The following is a 25,984-nucleotide window of genomic DNA, read 5'->3' as shown; positions in this document are numbered from 1 at the left end:
CAAATGCACACTGTCGGCCTCTAGAATGCTGACTGAAAGCTTCATGACCTTGATGAATGCTTCCTCGAATAGAAGTCATCGAAAGAGATCGGAAAACACGATCAAAGAGAACAAAAAGAGCTGCAAAACTCACCTGAATAGATCCCAAACGCTTTATCTTTCTTGTGAAACACGAGAGACGTCAAAACGGAGCACATATGAGTTTCATCGATTATAAGGGAAAACTCACCTGAATAGATCGCAAACGCTTTATCTTTCTTGTGAAACACGAGGGACGTCAAAACGGAGTGGGTTTCATCGATTATAAGAGAACTGGGAAACTGGGAAACTGGGAAACTGGGAACTGCTGCTGCTGCTGATTGGCTGTTGGCTCGTATTTTTAAGAGGATTGCTGATAGGCTAATTCTCTATACAAACCATCGATCGATCGAACGAAACTTCTCGAATGCTTTCAAGAAAATGAAGGTTGTGTACTGGTGTACCGCACAGAGGGAATAACCATTGTACTCCTTTCTTTGCGAGCCTTTGTTTAGCTGTTGAACATTGTTGGTTCTTTTGTATTGGTTCTTGTGAACCGGTACACGAGGACAGAACCAATATCAAGGCTGCCTATCGGCAGCAATTATACAAAGTATTTATGTGTTATGTAGGTGGTGTTCATTATTACGTTGGGATATCTGAGGAAAAACTCATTGTGTAGTGTAAGACTTGAAGGCAAACTCAAATTTCACACCTTGTTCAGGATGAACTAGCATCCCATCCAGGGGGGAGGGGATGGCAATATTAAGGACGCGAAGACAAGCGCCACTACTGTTGATAAGCCAAACCAATAACTAAAGTCACGTCTCACGCACCGCTGGTGGCCGTGCCAAGCTAAGCTCGATCTTCACTGTAAAACCAATAACATATTAAAATCCGAAACTTTCGAGAGTACAAACTGACAAAAAAAAAAAAAAAAAAACGGCCAGTAAAAACGGACATACACAGCAAAACAACTGCCCGCATCAAGGTCACATGACTTATACCCAGGCCCCTGTGGTGTGCGAGAAACACTGATTTTCCACTCACTTTGTAGCTTGCGAGAGCATTCGGTTTTTTCGGCTCTCGTGAAACAAGAGCCGAAAAAACCCGATGGTCCCGGAGGCTACTCACTTCGTTGCACTAGACCAGTGGAAAGTTACCCTTGGAGTGACACAGACTTCTCCAAACACAATCATCATTGACGAACCTTTTATTTCATTACTAAACTAAACTTATTCTTTAACACCTTTACTGCCCAGCACTTCCTGTGTCTCTCATGGACCATCAAATAAGAAGTTCAGAACCATGACGGGCATTTTTCTCTTCTCAGACAGTGATCCATGAACGAAGCAGAAATTACTTCAGTCTTTTTTACTGTCTCGTCGAAACTACTTAAAGGAGCTCAGTCACAGTGTTTTGTCTTTCCTTTTTTTTGGCCACGTACAAAATCTCCTTTAAATGGAAGGAAACCTGAAAATAATAGTTCACTACCACAGAAAAACATCAAAGAGATAATAATAAACCATAAAGGAACAAGGATGGTCAAGGATGGCGAGGATTGACACAGATTGCAAACGACGAGTATGAAAAATTTAGGCTAAACTTTTCAAAATGTGCAAACCGTGACTGAGCTCCATTGAAACAATTCTCGACAAACTGTACAACACATCTAATAAAATGATCTCTGTCAAACTAGATCCACGCCAATATTATTATGTTAAATGCTGATTAAAAGTTTCTGATAATTGTGGCTTTGTATATCTCTAGTTTGTGTTCGGGGGTAAAGGGGGTTCAGAGGAGGGTGGGTCTTGTTTCAAATCAAAGAATGAAGCGTAAATGAAAATCTATAGACAGATATTGGAGCTTTTGCGAAATGTGCAATGTTGAAAGTCGTTTCACATGGAATAAATATATTGAATTCTCATTGTTGGTGTCGAAGGAGTCGTTGCTAGATTACAGGACAGAAAGTAAATCACCATAAATAGTCTTCAAGTCAAACCTGAAAATTTCAAGGTCAACTTACAAATTTCCCTTACTGAATTCTAAAGAATTCCAACGCTACTGCTTAGGAGAATGTGTACTAATCGATACTAAGTTGGGTATTACACAAAACTAGTATTCTAACATTCAGCTCTCTAACCAAACTTCTCCGCGTTAGCTTGGTTGTCACGCTGCTTTGGAGAATTTCGTTTTCCGTCATGTAGTTTCACAGGTTGTTCATTTTCACTAGTTACTATTTGCAAAGAATTAATGAAGGGTCAGCTGGGATGCTCGTGGATAAAGGCGAACGCGGAAATCAACACTTCCTCATTTTAACAATCGACTAGACAACCGATGTATCTTATTCTTACCTACACTCTTTTTTTTGTAAGAATATCGAGGCTGAAATTTGTGAAATTTTTAAGAATATTTGAAGAAACCCGAGGCTGAGATTTTGAGAAGAACATAATTTTGTGTGCTGAAAATTTGTGAGTACAGTACATTATATGTTTTTAACCAAACGGTACAAAATTCTTGAAATCTCTCAACGGCAACACTAGCCAAAAAGCAACAAAACCAGCACTAGTCGTATGTTCATTGCTATTATCATTTCTGCAAGAAGTTGTGTACGTCACATCAGACTTCATTTCTTGCAGTCTGGGCCAAGATTACTTGAACACCATCGAAGTCAATAAAACGGATATGTCATACGCTATAATCTAAAAATATTGACAAGAATATTTTCAGCCTAAGATCGGCAGAAAATAAGCATATTCAGCCTGGGCCGGAAAAACAGTATTCTTATATAAAAAAGAGAGTGTAATGCTATCGCTACAGAAAAGACAACATTTTGGCGAATAGTTCGATTGTACTAACGAAAACAAGACTGCTTTGCAGGGAGAAATGTCCTGGGTCCTTGAATAATTTTTCAATTGTATGAAAAGAATGATTCGATTGATTAACTACTTTTTAGCAGATGTTATCTTTGCAGCACATTTTTTCGTCCTGTGGACGGTGATCCTCGGTTCATTCTAAGTTCGTTCACTCTTCTCCACAAGTCATCCAAGCTTCTGCCAACGTCTCCTATCGCACTGAGATTCTTTAAACTTTCCTTGAAGAACGCCAGATCGGATGTGACAAGTCTACATTTAAAAATAATAATTATAACGTCAGACAGTAAGGCAGCATCCACACCACGCCGGAGAAAATTGAAAACGCAGCTCTATTTCTACAGTTAGGCTACCGTCCACACGAATACGTCCCGAAAACGGCGCTTTTCGAAAACGCTCTTCAAACAGGAGCAATTTGAAACGCCCGCTTTTGACTGAGTTTTCCTCAAAACCAAATTCAAAATGACCGGTGATTATTGCGTTTTTAAATTCCTCTGGCATAGCGTGGACGGGAAATATTTGATGCGTCTTCAGAGTGAAACCTCCTTTTACAAATTCCTCCAGCGGGAGGGCGGGGTCTTATTTTACTATAGGAGGAAGACCGAAATAAACCTTCGTGTTTCTCTTCCACGCACGCAAGCACGCAGGGCACGAAAGCAAGCGCGAAAAGCACGATAGGTTATACAGTGATGCTAGTCGCGAAAACTGGAACAGTAACTTACGCAGACCGGTCTTCACTTAGGGTCACTTAGCGTGTTGTTTTTTCCACCCATGGTCTGCTGTTGTTGACACAAAAAAGAAGTTTTCAACAGTGAACACACCCCAAAACAAACAGCTTAGGCAAACAGTCTGGGCCGGGTTGTTCAAAGCCCGATTAAGATAACCCGGGATTAGCGAGGATTTTGATTTCAGTTTTGTATTTTTTTGGTGAGGTTTTCTGTTTATATTGTTTGTCCGTCAGTTTTGAGTTTTAAGAATATCAAACTACACAAAACAAAAGCAGTTTACACAAGAAAAATTAATACTTCGATTAACTTTAAATCCTGGGTCAGCGCTACCCAGCTTTCGAACAAGGGGAACAAAAGTTAAATATCGCCAGAAATTCACCACCTACCCGTGCTGTGGGCCGCCATCATTCGTCACTCCTAGCTTGTCCAACTTATGTGCTAGACTTTCCTTAAAAGCTCGTTTGATGTCTCTGAATATGGACTGAAAACAGAAATGTCACTTGAATTGGCGTGCGAAATTAAATATAGTAAAAGTAAGAGTGGAATGACCAAGAAAATGATTAACAACATTACAAGTGAAGCTCCTTTCCAATAATCTATGTGCTCAGGTGTAAGTTTCAACGCTCATTTGGGTATGCAAATTGCTAGAAACATTTGTTTCGTATTTCTCGAACCAAATATAACGCGTGACGATAAATTCCTATTGAGTATCAACTAAATTCCCTCAAAGTAAAATCAGGAAATGACCTCCAAGTAAAAAGGTATATTTTACACACGCCCGCCCGAACACCACAAGCTCGGTACATTCTTCCATGAGTTGCGACATCCTTTTTTTTAGGAAACACGTTTAGTAAGGTACCTCAACTTGAGTTTCCGGTAAGACAAGTGACAGCGACTCGTGGAGTTTGGTGATTTGCTTGACAGCACTACGCATGGCCTGGGACGGCATTGGAGCTTTCACTTCCCACTGTTAAAAATTAAAAGTCAACTAAGCACGTTCAGAAACACTGATAAAATGAAGGGTACATGAGGGAAAATGGCCGACATACCTTTGAAAAAATACTTTTGAATAGTTCTTCCATGAGGTTCACGATTTTGCTAAAGAGTTCCTGACGGTGATTGTTGTAATCCTACACAGAAAATCAGATCAGTAAAAGTACTTGATAACTTATTCCAAAAACAAACTTAAATCACTGCTTTACAACCTCTTCAGGGTGCGAAAGCTCTCTGAAGTGCCCCGCGTCATTTAGGTCTGATCACAGAGCGAGCGGTCTGGGTTCCAGCCACGACCGGGGCGGGGAGAGGGCGGAGGGCAAGACATTTTGTTCTCATAGTACCTCTCTCCACCCAGGTGTATAAATGGGTACCAGTTAATTGAGACTATCGTATAAAAGGGGAAAAGGCACAGAAACTGAAGATTAACTCCCGGACCTACCGGCTTTCTGGTTCCTTTTAATCCGTAGGCAATTATTACGGGAAGATTTTACTAAAAATACATATTGTTTACCTTGAGTATCTGATCAAACTGTGACAACAGGACGTATTGTTTAGGCGGCAGCCTTTGCTCAAAATGTGCTTTGAATACAGGAATATGAATTGTTACCACTTCCAAACAGCGAGCGGCAAGAGCTGTAAAAAAAAAACAAAGAACCACAAATTTTCATTAAAGACAAAGCCACGACGTAACCATAAGCAGGAGTTAGTGAGGGCAGCCTGAGAATCGATAGAAAGATCGGTACAATATAACAATAAAAAATAATAAATAGCCTTTATTTTCCCTCGGCAATGTTTATAGCAATGGGACCCAGAAAACAACTGATATTCAACTGGCCGCAGGCAAACCAGCTGGTTATTTGCAAGTGTGGCCGACGATTTGAACTCGTGAAACAAATCTAAGTAGTGGTCAAGAGAGGAACTCTAACCCGGGACCGCCGGATCAGTTGCGAGTCCCACGCCCTAACCACTCGGCCACGCTGCCGCCTTTATTATCGCAAATAAGTAGATAAGCATAAGAACGAGAAAAACAGAACCGTGGCCTTAAATGCTTTTGCTTATGCCTCCGTGATGCCTAGAAAAAGACAACATACGTTGAGCGCAAGGTGTCCGTTCTTGCCCTTATGCAAGTTGTTATATCCCTACGGTCCTCATTAACTTATACTTGTGAGTAGAGGAAAGAATCCGCAAACGTGAGGATATAATTTTTTCTACAACTGAGGTACCTAGATGTTTTGCTGTGATCGTCTTTAGTCCAACAAGCTGAAGAGCTCCCGCTCCAAGAACCAACTGACAAGTTCTCGAGTTAAACATCTACAAAACATAACAGAAACAAATGATATACAGGACAGAAAGTCGAAACAGTGTGAACAAAAAGCAAATTAGATAAATATAGTAAAATACAATATTTAGAGAGGAAGCCACATCAGCCTTGGCTGGTTTTCATGCGGGTCTTCCATCCGGGTTGAACTGGAATTTGGAGTGTTGGTTTTTGTGGAGGGAGGAAAACCGGAGAACCCAACAACAAACTCAGCACATACGGCACCGGGCCACAACTGAGCCTGGGCCACATTGGTGGGAGGCGAGCGCTCTCACCAACTTTTCATTCACGTATTTGAAATCTTACCTTAAGTGTCTCGAAAAGTTTATTCATGATGTCTGTGACCAGCATCGGAGTGTCATCCACGCACTGACAGTATTCCACTAACATATTCACTAATAACAGCACTGTCCTGTAAGTGGGTTCAATACAAAGTCAAAAATTAGAAGTCGCATAGCCTGTGTGAGCCAACATTTCTATGCTTGCTTAAATCCAACCCCGCTGGAGAACAATAGAGGTATCTCTACTCCCCTCTGGATGAGATGCAAGTCTATCACAGGGTTATCTCACTGCATTAATGAAGCCACGTCACGGTTTGCGAATCTGGAAAAGTTTAGCCTAAATTTTTCAAGTTGGTCGTTTGTAATCCGTGTTAATCTTCTCCATCCGTAGCCATCCTTGTTCCTTTATGGTTCATTATTATCTCTTTGGTGTTTTTGTATCGTAGTACATTACTATTTTCAGGTTTCCTTTAATTTAAAGGTAATTTTGTACGTGGCCAAAATAACTCAAAATAACTGAGCTCTTTTAAATTTGCCACAACCCATTTATACACCTCGGCGAGGAGAGGCACTGTGAGAGTAAACGGATAATTCATTTAATGATTTCCAGACTTACCCAACAACAGCAAATTTCTGTCCGTTTACAAGTAAATCTGGTGAGGGCTTATGCTCGTTAGACACGGTTGGACCTGGAGTAGTTGGCAAAGAAAGGAATGTAAACCAACTGTGCATAAATAAGATAAAATCACTGGTGTCATTGCAACGACCCTGCAATACCATGTAACTGATTGAGTGCAGAACCCTGTGGCTCGTTAATGACAAACTTTATCTAAATTAACCGTCTTAGCAAGTTAGTGAGGCTGACGTTTCGATCATTAGCAAAGTGTTTTCTTCGCCCTTCGAAGGGCCACCGCTAGCCTGAAATGTCAGTCACTTCCCGTCTTCATCGTAATTCCCAGGGATCAGGCTGAGAGGGCGGGAGATGAATTAACTGAGGCCCCATCCACACTACGCCGGAGAAATTGGAAATTAATTTTTCACTCTGAAAGCGCATCAAATGTTTTCCGTCCACACTACGCCGGAGAAATTTGAAAACGTAACAATCACCGGTCATTTTGGATTTCTGTTTAAAGAAAACTCGGGTAGGAAATCATAGTTATGATTACCGTGACCTTGTCGCTGTCGAAAAGCTCCGTTTTCAAAATGATTTTTTTGTCCACACTAAAACGCAAAGCCGACGTTTTCAAATTCCTCCGGTTTGCAGAGCGCTTTCGTAAGGCTTCGTTTTCGTGACGGATTAGTGTAGATGGAAGGCCTAACCGTAGAAATAAAGCTGTGTTTTCAAATTTCTCCGCCGTTGTGTGGACGAGGCCCAACATTTCAGGCTAAGCTAACGTTACCTTCATTAACCTCAGGTTGATAAAGTTATCTGTGAAAGCCTCTTTATCATTTACAACTGAGAAATCATCACTTTGAGTCATACTCACCTATGGAGAATTTCGGCTCCTTACCCCTGGGGTAAACACCTGTTGAAAATTATCAATGGAGATTACTTTGTAAAAACGTCCGAGAAAGTAAATACGAATGCAAGGTGGAGAAAAATTTCACTTGATTCTTACCATCGACTAAGGAATCTACTAAGGATTGTAGCTCTGTGGGAACATCTGCTTGCTTCCATCTTTCATTGTCTAATATCAAACTATGTATAAAACACACGATTCAGGTCACATAAGAAAACCAACATCGAATGAAAGTTAGAATCAAAAACAATACTACAAAATAATACACGGACAACGGAAAAATCACTTCAATAAGGAGAAGCCATGGATTTAAAAGTAAACTGCGAGCAGTCTCTCTTTTGCTCAAAATTCCGTGTGGACGAATGCAAAGAACAATGCAAAACAAGTAAGTGGTGGCAAGCGTGCGAGCGTGATATGAATGCGACGGCCGCTCGCATGTCACACATGCAGTCACGCTCGTACACTCACTTGTTTTGCGTTCTTCGCCACGGATCTCCGAGCAAAGGAAAGTCTGCTCGCAGCCTAGTACTTGAGGAGTTGCGGAGAGGAGAAATAATTTCATAACACTGTTACCTTAATTTATTTTTGCGCTCTTCGTGGAATCTTTCCACAAATTTCTTAGCTTGTGATAACAAGGTAGCTCTCAGGCTGTGACTTTGTCTTCCACATATCCTCTCGCAGTCCATAACAAAGTCTTCAACCATGCGTGTCAGCCTGACAAACTCCGATGAGGATAAGCTGTCAAGGTAACCAGCCTGCAATAACACAACAGAGGGCCGGCGAGTCAGTATTGCTCAGTCAGTCATTCTGTAAGCTTATATTTATTGTCAGCACCATATAACAAGGTAAGTTAACGTCTTCAAATCTCGAAGTCGGGCTGAGTTTTCACTGATCTAAGTGCAATGTATGGCAGTGTAATAATAAATTTCAAGTTGGGTGCGAGGTAAATTTTATCATGTGTTCCAAAAGAATTCCACAAAAAACAAAACGAACTGTTCTGTACTAACAAAACCCCATGTGAAAAGCCTTCCATTGATCAGTTTTCTCTGTTGAGAAATAGCCATTAACAGCATTTAACCTTAAACAGTAAACACAATAGCTGTTTACTACTGACCGAGGAACTAACCAATAGAAATGTTTTGATTACGTAACTCATGCATAGTGTAAATCAAAAGATTGTACTCGGTCGTGGACCTCCCAACATAAATCTCGGCATCCTTGTTTGCTCCTTTGATGCTTGCCGGGCTTCATAACCATTCCCCTCTATTAACTTTGGTTGGACACACAAGCACACCACACTCAGACGACATTATAAGCCAGTCTCCTTGTCTGAGGTGAATTGTCATGCACTCACATGCAAACCTACTGGACTAACACTGGGAAAAACAAGAGACTCCTCAGAGTCAATTTGCTTTTTACTTTGCTTGTTTGTCCCCCTATGACCATCTGTGCATTTATTTGTTCGTTCATTAAAATTTTCATTTAGTCATTCATTTAGTCATTTATTCATTCATCCCTTTGTTCGTTTGTCAGTTCATTGGTTCCTTCATTCACTGAATTCAGTTTAAAATTCTACATCATTACTGTTCATGCTCACCTTTCCTCTGACGTTGATAAGTTTGGCACACCTAAGCTGTGCCATCTCACAAGCTGCACAAAGAAGCTCTTTACTCTCTTGAGTCAGCTTACGATAATCAGTGGTGGTTATCAGAATGTCCATGCCACTGCTGAAATGAGATAAGAAAGCTATAGCCTACATAGTAGATATTTCCAGTCCATTTTCAAGGTGGGAAGATGGAGCAAGCAAGCAAGCAAATGAGCACACCTGGGGTGAGCAAAAAATAGGGAGAAGTGGGCAAGGGGTGAACAAAAAAAAGGAGTGGAAGGGAGAATTTTTTTCACTTTGCTCACAGTTTCATTTCCATGTGGCAAGTTTAATTATTTTCCTGCTTTGACTACAAAGATCTCACTTTCCTTCATTCTTTGCAGTGCAGTTCACCCATATGATTAATCTCATATAATCATCCACATCACGTATCTCTGTCAGTTTATTGGATCAAAAGTAATTTTTATATGAAAACATCTCACCAGACTGGTTTCAGGAAATGAGAATCAGATTCAGGTATGTCAATACTTTCTGCATCATCAGGATCCGACTGAGATTTAAGCCCCCCTGCTGCGATCACCAACACACGCACAATGCTCTGGTGTAACACCTGAAAGCAAGTTCAACTGGAATTAGCACTGACCTTTGCAACTTGAGGAAAGTGTCTGGCAACTAAAATGGCTGTGTCGCACTCACCTGCATCCTCTGCAGTACATTCAGAGATGCGCTGAACACTTTCTCCAGCATGGCCATCCACTGTTGGAAATCCAAGCTTCTCAGAGCATCAGCAAGACTTTGACTGTTATGAACAAGAGAAGAGTTCATGACAAAACTCCATTAATCAATATCACACTCTTAGGAGCATGGATGTTCAAAGGTGCATAATTTACACTAGCCTCTTTCAGTGTAGAAAGAAACATCTTTCAGTTATTCAAGGGACTTCAATTAAGCTTGCAAGTTTATGGTCAGTAGGAGAAAGTGACATGTAGAGCAAGTTATCAACAAAGAGTTGGTTGGTCCAGGGTTGTTGGTACAGAATTATCTGTAATTTCAAACTCAAAACCATTTCCCTTAAGCTTAGATTTACCCTTTAGTCATTTGCCATCGGCTATTTGAACTCACACTGTTTCAAACTATTTTGTGTTTCCCCTGAGAGTTCAAAATAGTGACGTTCAGTGTTCAGCGATATTTTACAACTGCTAAAACGTTACCCTTAAACCAACATGTTAGGGACAATTACCTTTCTTCTTCATTCTCGGTACTGTCTGTCACAATATCTTGCACAGTCTGATGAAAAATCAATGCAAAAAGTTTATAAATGGTTTGAGTTTCCCACTTCCTACTTAATTCTTCCTCATTAACTTTTAGAGATGACTTTAAAAAGTCATTTTGAGGCAGAATACATTAATAATCAATGGATGGTGTGTTGGATTCAGGGTTACTTTGCTAATCACTTGGAAACAAACCTGTCTGATAGTGCTTTTTATCGTGGAATAAGCCTCATCACGATACAGGTGTAAGAAGTGAAACTTGTGCTTCCGAAGAAGACCAAACAGTACTGACACAAGTCTATCCTGTTTTGATAAGAAAAACTTACAAATTAAAACATGATTAATTATTAAACTCAATTTAATGCTCTTTTACCTGTAGCCTAATAGCAAATTAAAAGGCAACCAAAATTACTTCCAAGCTGTTTTAATTTAAAGACTAATTATACCCAAGAATATTTTTGCAGGGAGTCTCAGATGCAGTTTAAGGAAAATTCTTCTGGTTTAAAGCACAATAACTGATACTTGCACTACTGATCAATCGGACAAATAAAATTATTATAAATAAGTTTGTAATGAGAATTATCATTTGATTAGTTCAGCATCATTCTATATTATAGAATCAATGTCAGAAATGAATTTGCCAAGGAAGCACAACCTTACATATGTAACAGCCTAAGAAACTGTTACTATGTATTAGCCACATGACTTAGGGCTCACAAAAAGGTCATCTGGGACAAGTAGATTTTCCTGTGGAAGAACTAACTTTTCATGTCCACTTGCTCGAAGGACAGAGACCCAAAAAAGTCATTTTCCAATCAAGTCATAAAAATGAAAACAAAAATAAGCATGGACTTGCCCAGGGCACACAAAATTTGAGAATTACTCTTCTAAAGGGTAATCTCAAATTCAAATTACTGAATTGACTATACATTACAACGAAATGAAGAAGCTAGTCATAAAAGGGGATAAGTGACGATTTTGGTTGCTTTTCGTTTTTCTTGCTCCAAATTAGCTGAATTTTTGCATGTGGTCTTCAATGTAATAGAAAAACGTGGTTCTGTATTTTTGTCGCTGGTTTTTGCTTTCTTTTCGAGTTAAAACGTAGGCAAAAAACTTGGCTTTTCCTAGCCCTGTCTTTAGGAGTTTATTTGTTGAACAGCAAACGGGCAGACTGTTTATAGTGTATGAAGTCAAAACCAAATCCCACAGCATATAGAGCGGAAATCTGGGAACGGATTGTTTACACCGGTTATTGTGACGTGAACACAACACGTGAATCGATCGAGCGTCAAACGAAATGCCATCAAACAAAAAAGAGATGTGCCGCATTAGAGCTCTGTCAACTAATATCTTAAGCATTGTTTTAAAGTACCTTGTATGCCTACCTGGTGGTTGAGAGGCATCATAAAGCCTCGATAAACCCGTAAGTCATCAGCACGTTTTAAAGAATCAAAATGTGTTCTGAAACTTCGAAGGCAGCTGATATACCGTAATCGTGTTATCGGCGTTCGAAGTCAGGTCGAGCCAGGTAGCAAAGTCCAAGAGCAGTTCTTGCCCAAGAAAAATACCCTCTGGTGAGTTGTGGTCCATTTGCCAAGCGTTGCTAGCGTCAAAGTTTGGAAAGCGAGAACTGGTTTTAGAGTGATAAAATTTGTCTTGTATCGACCGCCATGTTTTCCCGCGCACGAGGTGTAAAGACCCTTCCCGGCATGCATTGCGATTACGTTCTGCGGACGTTTCTCGAACTGGTAACTAGATTTAAACATAATAATGGCCAGCAAGTGGCGATCGATTGTAACAGAGCTGTGATCCAGTTTGCGTTGATTTTATTTCAAATCGGTATGATTTGTAGTGTTTTGAGCTTCTGGGATCAGGGGACATGCAGATGTATGGAGACCCGTACGTTGCGCAGAAGGGTTAATCTGTTAATCTGTCAGCCCTATTTATAGAGCGTTTTCACGTGGAGTCATCAAACTCTTAAATCCAAAACTAAACAGCCACCAAAGTTGTTATCCTCATCAGGCATAAGAGGTACCAGCGCATTTTCAACTTGGAAGTTATGGCGGTGCGTGACATAAAGCTACGATCGCGTTTGTCGAAAACTATGTTTTATCTCGTGATTTTTTAGCCATTGAAGACGTTGCCGTATTTGGAAAAGTGCTTATTGAAATGTTTATTTGTTTCATTTTATTTTTATTTACACCTTTTTTTGACCTGAAATCAGCATTTTTGAGCTGATACGTTGCGTGAAATTACCATTTTCAGGAGCCCATCATGGGCTCCTACCATTTTGCTTTTTTCTAAGTGAAACCAACATCCTTGCCGTCACGCGTTAACGTCAAATCAACATTTTAACCTATTTAGACTTGAAATCAACATCATTGAGCTTATGCGCTGCGCGATTTGACATTTTGCTGGTTTCTAAGTGAAACCAACATCCTTACCGTCACGCGTTAACGCGAAATCAACATTTTAACCTATTTAGACCTGAAATCAACATCATTGAGCTTATGCGCTGCGTGAAATTGACATTTTGCTGGTTTCTAAGTGCAACCAACATCCTTGCCGTCACGCGTTAACGCGAAATCAACATTTTAACCTATTTAGACCTGAAATCAACATCATTGAGCTTATGCGCTGCGTGAAATTGACATTTTGCTGGTTTCTAAGTGAAACCAACATCCTTGCCGACACGCGTTAACGTCAAATCAACATTTTAACCTATTTAGACTTGAAATCAACATCATTGAGCTTATGCGCTGCGTAAAATTGACATTTTGCTGGTTTCTAAGTGAAACCAACATCCTTGCCGTCACGCGTTAACGTGAAATCAACATTTTAACCTATTTAGACCTGAAATCAACATCATTAAGCTTATGCGTTGCGTGAAATTGACATTTTGCTGGTTTCTAAGTGAAATCAACCTTGTCGTCACGCGTTAACGTGAAATCAACATTTAAACCTTTTTTGACCTAAAATTAACATTTTTGAGCTTATACGTTGCGTGAAATTGACACTTTGCTGCTTTCTAAGTGAGATCAAAGTCCCTACGGTCGCGGCGGGCCGATCCTTTGTTATGATAAACCGAGGCGAGACTTCGACTTATAACAAAGGCTTGGCTTGGTTATTATAACAAAGGATCGGCTCTGTTTATCATAACAAAGGCCCGGCTTCGTTTATTTGCAGCCTCGGCGGGAAAAGGGCGTTAGGTATTTTAATCAAAAGTCAACTTTGTCGAAAACGCTCCAAATTTCGCATAGAGTTTTGTTTAGGTATGTTTAGCAATGTCCCGTAGTTTTTCCGCTAAACTTTACTTCGTTTTCAGGATATTGCGTATGCAAAAAACCACTCGGTTTTCCTAGCGGCGTCTTTATAAAGCGAAGCAAAAACCAGCGGCAAAAATACAGGAACACGTTTTTCTATTACATTGAAGACCACATGCAAAAATTCAGCTAATTTGGAGCAAGGAAAAAGAAAAGCAACCAAAATCGTCACTTATCCCCTTTTATGACTAGCTTCTTCAAATTTTCTTTTCCACACTCAATCTTTGTGTTGTTTGGTTACAAAGCTGTTTTTATATAATTTTAGTATAGACTAAAGCCATCTGATGGTTTTTTTTTTTTGTAGAAAATACCTCATCCACAAGGTCTTCATTTCCCATGTCATCTTCTGCTGTCCTGCCAAGATTAGCTGTTGCAAACTCCACAAAATCTGCTTCCATCATTCTTTCAATCACTCGTTCAAGCTCTGCTAACTGTGAGCCTAAGTGTCTACAGAGCAAAGCAATATTTACTACAGTGAAGACAAGTGTACTTTGCAACCTCCACTTTTGGAACAAATTGCCCAATGAAATGCCTTATCACATGAAAAGGTCATCACCCCAAATTTTCACATTTTTGCAATTTTTTTATCTTTACTTTAAATTGCATCCCCCCCCCCCCCCCCCACCCCCAAGAAAAAATGTTGGACATCATAGAACACAGTTGCTTATTCATTGGAAGAAATCTGTAAAAATTAATTTACGATTAAAAGGATAGAAACCATCTCAAGAACTGCACACAAAAAGAGATTGGCTGTTGCAAAAAATTCATGTTTCCCAGGACAATACAAACAAACAGCACAAACATTTGTGAAACTTGAACATGTTGAAGGGTACAAAAACTATATGTTCTGGTCACAATATTAGCCTGTTTTATTTTCAATTGACAGATAAATGCACGTACCTGAAGCTCTGAATGCCTGCCAGTTCTTGCTGTAGAACCTCCTGAGTAGTGCTGATTAAATCCAGTGCACCAACAAAATCAGAGGTTGATAACAACAGCTGAATTGTGGGTTGTGTTTGATGAACTGTGGCCATCAGTTTCAGCTAAAACAAATGTACAAGGAATTAACATTACTACTAACTGGCAAAAAAGAAGGCCAACAGCTATCATTAGCAAATAACAATTTGATTTGCTGTGGTCCAAGTACTGGACAGGGTAAGTTACATGTAAGTTTCCATAGCTCTTTATCAATCATAAATGCATGCATGAATTACCTTTCTAAACTGTAATCAACATTGCTTGGGGTTATACTGAAAGAATATCAACCATGGCTGTCGTTACTGTACAGAACTTGGTACACTTGATCTTTAAAGAAGGCTGTGGCCTCAGAAAAATTGTGAGGAGCCAAAGGTTCCTAACCATGAAATTCTGGGTGCCCAGCAATTGAAAAAAGTACGTTTTTCCAGTCATCCAAAGGCAAAAGTTGGGTGCTTCTAGAGCACAGTCCTGATACAGTTAAACTCTAAGGTCAGTGTGCTCCCGTTATCACCCTCACATTAATTTAACAAAAATATATGTACAAAGATAAACAAGAGTGGTACATGTTTCCATTATCAGCAATCTCACCTTTTCATATACACTGAGGTATCTTGACCTTAAAGATGAAAGCCTGAGGACATCCAAGAATCCTGAACACAACACTTCTTGTACCTTCTGTACCTTCATTCTAAACAAAGTGAGTTGAAAAAAAAGTAAGATTGTTTATTACTAGATCATTACTTACAGGCACAGCATCTAATTCCTGAGACTCGTAAATCAAGAAATGAACAAAACTGTCATTGAGTCTCAAGAATATTTGAGCAGGTTTTAAGGTGGCAATGCACCAGAGTTTGATAAGAAATGTATTAAATGTTTGCAATCAAATCAGGGCTACAAGAGTTTGAACTCTTGGTGGCCAAGTTTAAATTTACCAACATAATACACTGCAATTCACACAAGAATATGTATCGACCTGCTAGTTAAAAACACTGATTTCAACTGCATTACCTCAAATGTTTGATCTCACTGACTGTCTCTCCTACGTGATCCTGGAGTTGATCTTGAGAAGCCATTGCACTGAAGAAGTCTTCTGATCTTAGTGAGATCTGATGAGCTAGGTTCACTTCTGTGATGTCCAGGTAATGTGAGAGCTGTTAAAAAAGTAGTTAAAACAGAAATGACCCTTTGGACAAATAAGATAACCTGGCAAGATTCCAACAAAAAGGGCTATCATCATTCTCTCCCATAACTACTTGTGAAAAATTGTGGAACTTTTCATGTGGTTATGACTTGTAAAAGTGCACAGTAATTATAATTATTGCAATCTAAATAATTTGTGAAACATTGAGCTGCAAACTACACCTGTTAGTATCTTGATATTAATGCAGCCCGTCTTTTAAGAGTTTCCACACTATTTTTGCTTTTGATTATTAACAACATCATTAAAAGACCGGTATGTACCATCTTAAAGGCTGACATGAAGGTAAAAGGAAGCTTTACACGTGAATAGCCTCATGACAAGATTAGTTGAGGCACATTTAGGATAAACCAGAACTTATGAAATACTCATTAAACTAGAGAACAGTTGTGTTCTTGATTCTGACAGTTAACCTGGAAAATTCCATAACATACATCTCTACAGAGATCTGTACATACGTGTAGATCCTTCAAATGGTTGCTGATTGAGTCAAAACTTTCACACAAAAGACAAGTTATACAATTTGCACGCGACTGTCAAGCTGGGAAAGAATATTATACAGTGGATAATGAAACTGGTCTGTTCAACTTAAATATGTTACATTTTTTAGAAGTCTTTATTCTTAGCAGTCAATGTCAAAACATCTTTAGAAATATGTTGCCAAACAATAGCCAGGTGCCACGACTAAACAAACAAAAGACATATAAGTATGTTGATCAACCATCTCAGAATAACGCAATTACTATGTAAATAAATTTAAAGAATTTCAAACTATGATTGAACAATCTCCACCTTTTCTTGAAGAAGCTTTGCTGAGTTCCTCGGCATTCCCCTGACTGCCTCAGGTGTTGTTTCCTGTGTTACCAAATTCCACGGCAGAACATTGTTAAATATCTCAGGATCTTCCAGTGCAAAATTGGGCATCATAAACACCTGAAACAAACACAAATAACATTGTCAGTTGCTGAGTATGCCACATGATTAGAAGACAAAGAAACTTAACATACATACAGTCTCACTTCCTTTCTAAATATTGTCATTTATTATTCAATGCACACAGTTCTAGAAGGCAATTTCAGTAACTACATGTCAGTTATTGCACAATGTAGTATACTAAATATATATATATACCCTCATCCAAATCTTTCATAGTAGAGAGAGACAGGGGGAACAAGAACCCAGCAAAAAAGGGGAGACAGGAACTCTACAGGAAGTGAGAGAGAAGAAGGTCAGAAGAGAGATTCCCATGGTTGTGTAAACTGGGAGGAATGGGGGTAATATCTTGCAATAAAAAGCAAAAAAAAAAAAAAAACAAGCACCAAGAGGTGGGAAGCACCAGGGAAGTGGTGGGAACCAGGAGTAAAGGTCTAGGAAATGGGAAAATTTCAAACCCTCCTGCTTCCACTTCCTTTATACGAGCATAATAGAGACAACCAAAAGAGATTCCAATAAGGTGCCCACAAATCAAGGCAAAACCTCTTACACCTAAGCTTGTTAAAAAAAAGTGACCTATTAATTAAAAAGAAGCAAAGTAAGAAAAGTAAACATAAACTTAAACATAAAATGTCAATACAAGAAATATTAAAATAGTATTGTTTCATCATGAACCCTTACAGAATTATGATAATCAGCAACCAACCTTTGGTATCAGACTAACATCAGAAGCAACTTTATCAACTGGAAAGGAAACATTCAAAAGAGTTTAACGTGATTACAAATTACATTTATACCCAGTATAAACACATATATATACTGGTATTGTACAAAAATAGTAAAATCCAACTAGTTTATTAACTTGTTCTGTAAAATTTATTGTAAATTATTACAGCAATCTTTGAATTTTTTAATAAACTGTTACTTTAAAGCAATACAATCACATTGTAAATGTCCCATTACAGCCAGTACTAACCACTCTGTCTCTTTGCAGCGGCAATAGCTGCTGCAGTAAAACCAGTGTCACCTGGAGTGGCAGTAGTGCTGCCTCCAATCGACTGCTTCTTAAGTTTTTGATGAACTTTATTCCTCTGAAAGAGAAGATAAATATCTCTGATTGTTTGAAAAACATTGAATAAATGGAATGTCCACTTTTCATTGAGACAATCATACTGTGAACATACTCCCAGATAAATTGCAACCTTTCTTCAAGGACTTCTCAAGACTGTGTAAATCCTGTGTGTAGAGAATATCCATAGTTGCTTCACAGAGGGATTTTTGTTTGAACTCCCACCCCTCTGGAAGTTCTTGTTTAGCTACAAACTTCCTAAGTTACAAAAAGGCTCTGGCCTAATTTGACAACCCATTACTCATTGGAACTTCCACTGCTCTTCTGTGAGATGGTACATATTTTTTCAATAAACCATGATTTGAAGTGGATTACTTACAAACTCTGTTTTCTTGAGGTAGTCATCAAAGTAGATTGTAGGAATTTTTGGAAGCAGAGTGAGTGGTGGAACTTCCTGCGGTATGAAGTCCTCACCCCATGTCTTTGTGAAGAAGTCTGTCTGTCGTTTGAGCAATCTTGGGTCATTGAGGACAGCAGGGAGATTTTGAGTGGAAGAGTAGACTGTGAATGCACTTGCATTTGGAAATGAGATGGGCGGTAGCCTTGGTCTTGGGTACAGTGTTTCATCAACAGTAGAAGTGGAGTTACTTTCTGTTTTTGCTGAGGAACAATAGAAACTATTATTAACCACCCAAAATCTAAAGAGCCATTTTCAATAAATTGAGTTATCATGTGTATATTTCCACTTATAATCCATCAAATATGTTTTGTAGGCAGGCAATTGGTCTAAATGCATCACGCAAACAGTATTTGAGGGATAATAAACACAATGACCTCCAGCAATTTTGGCATGAAAAAGGTGCTTGCAGATTTTTCCTGGACGTAACCTGTTCCACAAAGCTCACAGTTTTCCTCAAGCTGAGCCCATGGAAAACTGATTGTTTCTCGGAACAGATTAAAACGTTCTGCATTGTAAAATGTTCACATTTAGATTTAAAAAGCTATAAATAATGTCACAATAGCTTCAATCTAGAACATCTGACACAGCTGAAAGAATGAGAAAAGGGGGTGGGGGTAGTTCACTCAAACCTGCATATATAAACAAACACTATAGAGCAAGATTTGTGCTAAAGTTTGACTGGTATTGGTGAATCCTGGTAATAATTTTTGTTGACTACCTATGGCTGAGTAAGCTCTAATGCTGATTAAACTGACGCCTGGATTTTTTTTAAAGAAAAAACATTACATCATCGGTCAGTCCCCTTAATTTGGACATTTGTACATTTGTGTTCATCACCTGTATTATAACTTCACGAACAAGTTTACAAAAGACAGAAATGTACTATCTAAAACATCTGAGACAGCTGTGAAAGCTGTCTTATAACGTGTTCTATAGTTCAATTGTAAGGTTAACTTACGCTTACAGGGAAATTCATGAGTCGTACGTTTCAGTCCTTTAACTAAACAAACTATAGGACGCCAGGAGTGTTATTTACAAGATTAAAAATAAAAGGTGAGTACTTACTCTCCTCCAGTTTCGTGTGACTTTTCTTCACATGAGCCTCGTAATCTTTGTCACTTACACCCTCAACAGGTAGAGAAGGGCAAACGCCATTTTTGCCATAACGACAAACAAATGACCCTCCCTCTTTTGAACAGTGCACTTGTCTCAAATGAGAACTGAACTCTCTTGGTGTTCTGAAAAGTATCTTGTCGCTACAAATTGCACAGCTCTGCCATGGTTTTGCCTCATTTGGATCAACTAATCGTAGCATAATCAGACGACAACACACCAATTATATCCGACTTCGTCCGGTAACTTTAATAAATTATATCTTGAGGTTGATCTCTTCACGTTGTCCTGATTCATCGGGCTTTTTTTCTCCACAATGAAGACAACCCTATCCGTCGTCTCAACCCATCTTTTGTCAGTTCCCTAGCCAAGAGCAGAGTGGTAAAAACACAATTGTGAAAACTGAATGAGATCCTTTTCTCAAAAACTTTAGCCGATTCGCAAAATATACTTGGTAACCACTCCTCAATTTCTCCATACGTCATCATAGCGACTTTGTTATGACTGGAGACTGGGGCGAGCTCCTGGGCGAAGCAGTTCTGATGCTTTCTCTGTCAAGAAAGTAACTAGCAGAGAAGCGACAACTGTTAACAGAAAACGCGTTAGTGTGGGACGCAGGAGGTGCACAATCTTGTTGAGTAGGATGATAGCAAACAAAGGAATAAGAGTCTATAATGATATCGCAAATTTTAGATTCTACAAAGAAATCGCTCTGTCATTCTTGTTTTGTTAGACTTATCAGCTGCTTTTGATATGATGGATCATGGCAGTTTGCTATCAAGACTGTCGACTCGTTTTAGTACTGTATCAGATAAGGCTCTTGACTGGTTTCACTCATACCTAGCTGATCGTTAAGAGTTTGTCAAGGTCAACGGTGGCTCTTCTCTTGCCTATAGTCTAACGTAGGGGTCTGTCTTAGGACCGTTACTCCATTCATTATATACTTCACCCCTCAGAGACATTGCTAGACTACATGACATGTTCTTTCATTTTTATGCAGATGACACACAACTATATCTATCCTTTAAATCACTGTCTTCTGGCTTATGCTTAGTAATAAGTTAAAGATGAACAGAGATAAAACGGAATTACTGGTTCTTTCTCCTTCTCATCTTCCCCGACCACAGTTTGGCAATCTGGAGATTACAAATGAGATAGAAAGCTGCTATTCTACTGTTAGGAACATTGTTGTATTGTTTGACGACTCTCTCTCCGTGGTAGCGCACGTTACAGCTGTCCGTAAATCCACATTTTATCATCTTCGGAATATCTCAAGGATACGCAAGTTTTTAACTTGTGAGACTACAAAAACTATCATCCACGCCTCGAGCAACTCTTACGCTTCTTTCGTGCTCTCCAAACTTCCTGCTTGCATCCATAACTCGATATACGCACGCTAAGCATGAACCAGTTCTTTATAATTCCTTATTACATAGTCAACCAAAATTTATCTTGAAGGGACTCAAGTTCAACTAGTCCACAATTGTGCAGCCAGGCTTATCCGCCTCTCAACAAAATATGACCACGTTACTCCGTTGCTCAAGAACCTTCACTGGCTTCCGGGAGAACAAAGAATCATCTTCAAAACTACACTCTTTACCTTTAAAGCTCTTCGTGGTGAATTCTCAGTATATCGTAGATCTAGCTAGAACGCTTAGATCGTCCACTCAGAATCTTCTTTACAAGGTAAGTTTCAAATTAAAGGCTACGGGGGCTGTTCATTTGCGGTGGAACATACTTCCAAAAGATTAACCCTTTGAATACAAACTTTCGCCAGAAAATACCGTTTTTAACCGTTTAGTCAGGTTTTTTAGCTGCCATGACGCTAAATAAGCCTAATTTTTGATAAGAAAGCTTCTTTTACTAAAAGGAGAGATTTTTCGAGGATTAGGTACAAAATTGAGCAAAATTTCATTTCCGGGCATGCGCGTAAGCCAAAATTTGGACTTTTGGGCTCTTTTTTTTTTTTTTTTTTTTTGCCATTAACCGTTCTCAATTTTGTTCGTTGCCCCTTTCCTTTCTGTTTTTCTCGGCCCTTTTACACTGGCTACCTTTTGCAGTATATGTTCTTTCTGGCTGCCGTGAAAAGTTGGATGTTAATTGCGGGGGAAGCCTAGAAATGGACCTTGATCAATGATAGGCGTAGTGGACCATTTTACCACCGTTTTGCACCAAAACTGATAACGTTGTTTTTCGATTTGCGACATCGGAATGTCATCGATATCTTAACCTGACCATTGTGCGGAAAGGCCTAGCCTAGTACTACTATCTGCTTATCAGGAATATCTGATGACATTTAAATTGATGACATCACAAGTGGTACAAAGAGCACGACCATTAATTACGCATATATGCGTAGTTGGTATTCAAAGGGTTAATATTAAAGACTCGTCTTCTACTAACATTTTTAAAAGTAAACTGAAAACGTGGCTTTTTAAACAAGCATTTTTAAGTTGAAGTTTTAATGATATATCTTTTTAAATTTTATCTGTTTTTGACATTTTCTTAATTTTTATGGTAGGTATTTGTTTATAGATTTTATTTCTTGTAAGGCGCCATTGAACCATTGGGAAATGGCGCTAAAAAAATTTTCATATTATTAGTAAAAAGAAAAGATAGTTAATCTTTGTCTCCTAGCATCATCTCTTGCGCGAACATGTCCTGCGAAACACTGTAGCGCTCAAACTCGTACCTAGGTCTTTTGGCGCTGTGCAAAAAATTTTCTGATTTACACACAATTTGATAAATTATCTGTAAACCGGAAAAACTGCGCTTTGTATCCATTTTAAAATTCACTTTTACTTTTTTCGAATTTTGTAAGAAAATTCATTTTATTTTTCAGTTCAAGCTGTGTTTCCTAACGTTTAGGTTCAATTTATCTTATGCTTTCATACACTATGAACTTTCAAATGACATTTCAAATACTCTGGATTTTTAATTACGTTATTTTATTATCAGTTTCCTTTTAAGTCAACTACAAACGAAATTCGAATTTTTTATTGAATGAGATCGGGCACGCGTGCATATTTGTAATGAAGACTAGATCTTAGCTTCCCGACGCCCATGCATAGTAAAACAGCTTCACACTTAAACTATTCCCTCTTGGCAATAAACCCGAATAATTCTTTTCAGGTGCGAGCTTTCTGACAAGTTTCTCTTTTCTCACATTATATATTGTATATTTAAAACACACAATCGCAACGTGTAATGAATTCCTGTGTGCAAAGCATATTTCTCATAGCTGGAATGAATTTTAATGTCGGTATATAAAGAAGCGTAAAATGACACACCCAGTTTGGCGTCGGTCGCCGTTGCATTGCAAGAGCAAGGACATCTTCGTCGATGTGCTTTCTTCAGGCAAGTGTATGTTCCCTCCTCCTCTCTTGAGTGAATTCTTTTTGAACTAGTTGTTAAGTTTTTCTTTAGTTTCCCTAGCTTTTCAATTTTAGCCTTTTAGCGGTTCGATATGGCCTTCAAACTGTGAGAATTTTGAGGTCATAATGAACATTTATTCATAGGAGACGCCGAAGACTGAATCATGATACGTAAAGTTCATCATAGAATATTAAGTTACTAAAGTTTTATCCGTTTTATCGCCGTTCGTTTCCAAGCACGACCATTTACGTTTTCTCCCAAACGATGAAAAGGGAAACTCTCTCCTCGCTTGCAATTACTTTGACATAAAGAAAACATTAATTCATGTTCGAAGAAAATTCCAGTCAGTTCTCTCAACCTTGCTGGTAGTTGTTTATAAGTATTATTCCACGTGTTGAAGGAAGTTTATTATCAAGAGCAAAAGAGGTTCAGCAATGCTGCTGATCATACTTCACTATACTAAGTTAGTTAGAGTCTGATCGCTTTTATTTGTTGCTTGAATCATGGTATTGTTGTTGTTTTTCCCCAAACCGCGAACAGAGGCAGCAAAGGTGAATCCAAAGGAACTGTACTGGAGTGTTGTCAACTTTGGACATGCGTTCGCTACTAACGCTGTCATCAACTCAAATGCAATGTGGTACGACAAAAATGAACTCTTGTGAGCTCGCTGTTTGTTGCGTATCCTGGATGGCTTCTCATGTTGGAAACAATTCGACTGAATTTCAGATAACTGAATATTTTTCTATAATCTTGTCTTTCTTGGCAGGAAGTCTACCCCAGGGGTATCCATATGTATACGGGGATTCGAGAAAACCGACAGTAAAATTAGATTCAAGGGAAATTGATTTCAGTGAGAAGTTCGAGGTACCGAGGTTAAACTGTAATAGAGACGACAACATGCGTGGCCCTTTCAAGAGTTTGTATCTTGTTCTGAGAACTCTCTGGGTTCGAAATTTTGTGGTGCCTTGTTTCAGTTTGGGATGCAGAAGACTTTTTCAGAGAGTTGACAGTTAGTTTGTGACAGATAAATGACGAATAAGGAAAGGTGGGCCCCAAAACGGTCTGGAACTCTTGATTTGTTTAAAAACTGACTAAAATGCCATTATTATATGACCGTGTCTCACAAGGACTGGGAAGTACAGAATTCACTAATTTGATTAGCTTAAATCGATATTGACCGCAGTCTAGATTTTCCCATCTTTCCAAACTAAAATACAAAAATATTAACTATTTTCTTCCAAAAAATACGAGTAGAAGTGCCAAAACGCCTGATGAGAAAAAAAAAAGTAAAAAGGACGAGCAAACTTTGGCAGATTTAAGTTCAGCTCATCGCCATTCGCAAGCAAAATGTCAGCCAGTATAAAGCAGTTACGATAAACAAATTAAATTTTTCTTGATAGCCATACAATAAACATCTCAGTCGGTCTGAATGGGAGAATCTTGACCTCGGTCTGTACTCACGACCTCGGTCAAGATTCTCCCATACAGACCTCCTGCTCAGTTAATAAGAGCTAATTATTGCAAGCAGCATAACATGAAATAAAAGAACCGTAAAATATTCTTTCTTTAAGACGATGTTAATAAAAGCTAGTTGGCTTATATTCGATTGGAAGGAGCTTATTATTCAAAATAATGTTTGCGTCTAAAAAAGAAGGGTGTGTTTTCGGGGGACGCGACTTTTAAATATTTAAATTATATAGCAATTAAGTAAAGAAAAGGGGGATACAGTAAAGGATGGATACAAGATTTCTTAAACAAATGTGAAACCACAACAAATCACTACTGTTCTCTGAAAATTTGTGAAACCTGCATGCCTGTTAAACTCCGGAGAATGCTCATATGCTGGACACGACTGCGAGTTTGTCAGTTGACTAAGTGAGGGTAAAGAAGGAGTTATTTATTGATATTTCTGTCTTTTCTCCAGGTTGGATACAGATCAGCGTTGGAAAAAGGTGCGACCATCGATGATTACATAGCACTCTTGGATTCTGGAGCAAGTTGGCTATTGGAAACATCAAATTCAGATAAGTGCATTATTTCTGGTCTTGTTAGAAACCACTGAACGGTTTCAGTGCAAGAATGATGCAAAAAGAAAATCATTACCTAGAGTAATTGTATTGTCGAAGAGCCAAATTATTAGAATTAATATTAAAAGAATGAGAAACCAGTAATGAGAATTTGTATTTTGAGCATGGGATGTACCTTAACTACCACTCCGTTCGCTATCTAATCTTGGGGATCACCCTGAAACTGTCGAATAGTTATTGTCTTGCAAATTTCGTTTCAGAACTAAATTGTTATTTCTTAATGCATATGACATATCGATCGATAATCAAAACCAAAACGTTTTTGAGAAAGTTGATAAGAAAACAATGTTTTCCTAAAGAATTGAAAACAATAGTAACTTTTTGCAAGTAAAATTTAAATGAAAAGCAATAGATAGAAATTTAAGTAAGCCCTGTTTTATCAAATGGATAAAACAAACTCGTGAAGGATCTCTAGTTTTTCGCATCAAGTCCGAGAAGACTTATCATGGTTGTTTCACATGTTTAAATGTTGTAAATTTGAGGAGTATCTGGAGTATGATGTGAAGTATCTTAGTGGAAAGGTTTAAACTACCAGATCATAAATTCATATCTTGTGAACTTTACGAAAGAATGCTATACATAGGGTGGGTTTCAACATAATTCAAATTAAAACCAAGAGACTACATCATATGTGCTAAAGATGGGTTTTTAAGCGGGGAAAACAACTCGGAAAGCATCGCAAATAATAAAGAAAGTAATTTCCATGCAGAATTACCTCGGAATTTGAAGTGAACATGTAGGTAAACGATCCTACGTTTACGACTAAATACTCTTCGGATCGTTAGATTTACGTTGAGAATCTCGCTTATTTATTATATGTATCGAGTCAACGTTCGA

The 25,984-nt window shown here is 38.6% G+C and overlaps 1 protein-coding gene across 2 annotated transcripts; it reads right to left on the bottom strand.

Annotated features, from left to right (window-relative positions):
* Positions 1-1,213: 1,213 nt before the first annotated feature.
* Positions 1,214-20,151, bottom strand: LOC149110132 (vacuolar protein sorting-associated protein 54-like). 2 transcript variants are annotated; one of them, XM_089291366.1, is made up of 25 exons: positions 19,638-20,151; positions 18,492-18,772; positions 18,020-18,134; positions 17,750-17,787; positions 16,903-17,043; positions 15,921-16,063; positions 15,501-15,600; positions 14,835-14,977; positions 14,246-14,381; positions 10,807-10,914; positions 10,581-10,627; positions 10,037-10,139; positions 9,823-9,950; positions 9,332-9,461; positions 8,308-8,489; positions 7,834-7,913; positions 7,702-7,740; positions 6,831-6,903; positions 6,240-6,345; positions 5,839-5,926; positions 5,127-5,248; positions 4,669-4,749; positions 4,479-4,586; positions 4,006-4,100; positions 1,214-3,143 (listed from the first exon to the last, which is right to left on the bottom strand). In XM_089291366.1, the coding sequence occupies exons 1-25, from the start codon at positions 19,885-19,887 to the stop codon at positions 2,981-2,983; spliced, it is 3,000 nt and encodes a 999-aa protein (XP_089147492.1). In that variant the 5' UTR covers positions 19,888-20,151; the 3' UTR covers positions 1,214-2,980. The 2 variants fall into 2 exon arrangements, with proteins under 2 accessions (XP_089147492.1, XP_089147493.1); XM_089291367.1 differs by having other exon boundaries at positions 9,332-9,458.
* Between the last annotated feature and the right edge of the window lie 5,833 nt (positions 20,152-25,984).

This window comes from Orbicella faveolata, unplaced genomic scaffold (genome assembly GCF_042242905.1).
Source record: "Orbicella faveolata isolate gen_17 unplaced genomic scaffold, um_ofav_v1 contig_24, whole genome shotgun sequence".
In the NCBI taxonomy this organism is placed as follows: Eukaryota; Metazoa; Cnidaria; class Anthozoa; order Scleractinia; family Merulinidae; genus Orbicella; species Orbicella faveolata.
The sequence above is the reverse complement of the archived record's forward strand: the minus strand, read 5'-3'. Positions and strand labels throughout refer to the sequence as shown.

Excerpts from the sequence above, each read along its gene's own strand:
- LOC149110132 (XM_089291366.1), bottom strand. The coding sequence starts at position 19,887 with ATGCTACGATTAGTTGATCCAAATGAGGCAAAACCATGGCAGAGCTGT. Across the intron at positions 10,628-10,806 it reads TAAAAAGCACTATCAGACAG|ACTGTGCAAGATATTGTGAC; the intron begins GTTTGTTTCCAA and ends ATTTTTCATCAG. Across the intron at positions 5,249-5,838 it reads GATCACAGCAAAACATCTAG|CTCTTGCCGCTCGCTGTTTG; the intron begins GTACCTCAGTTG and ends TTTTTTTTACAG.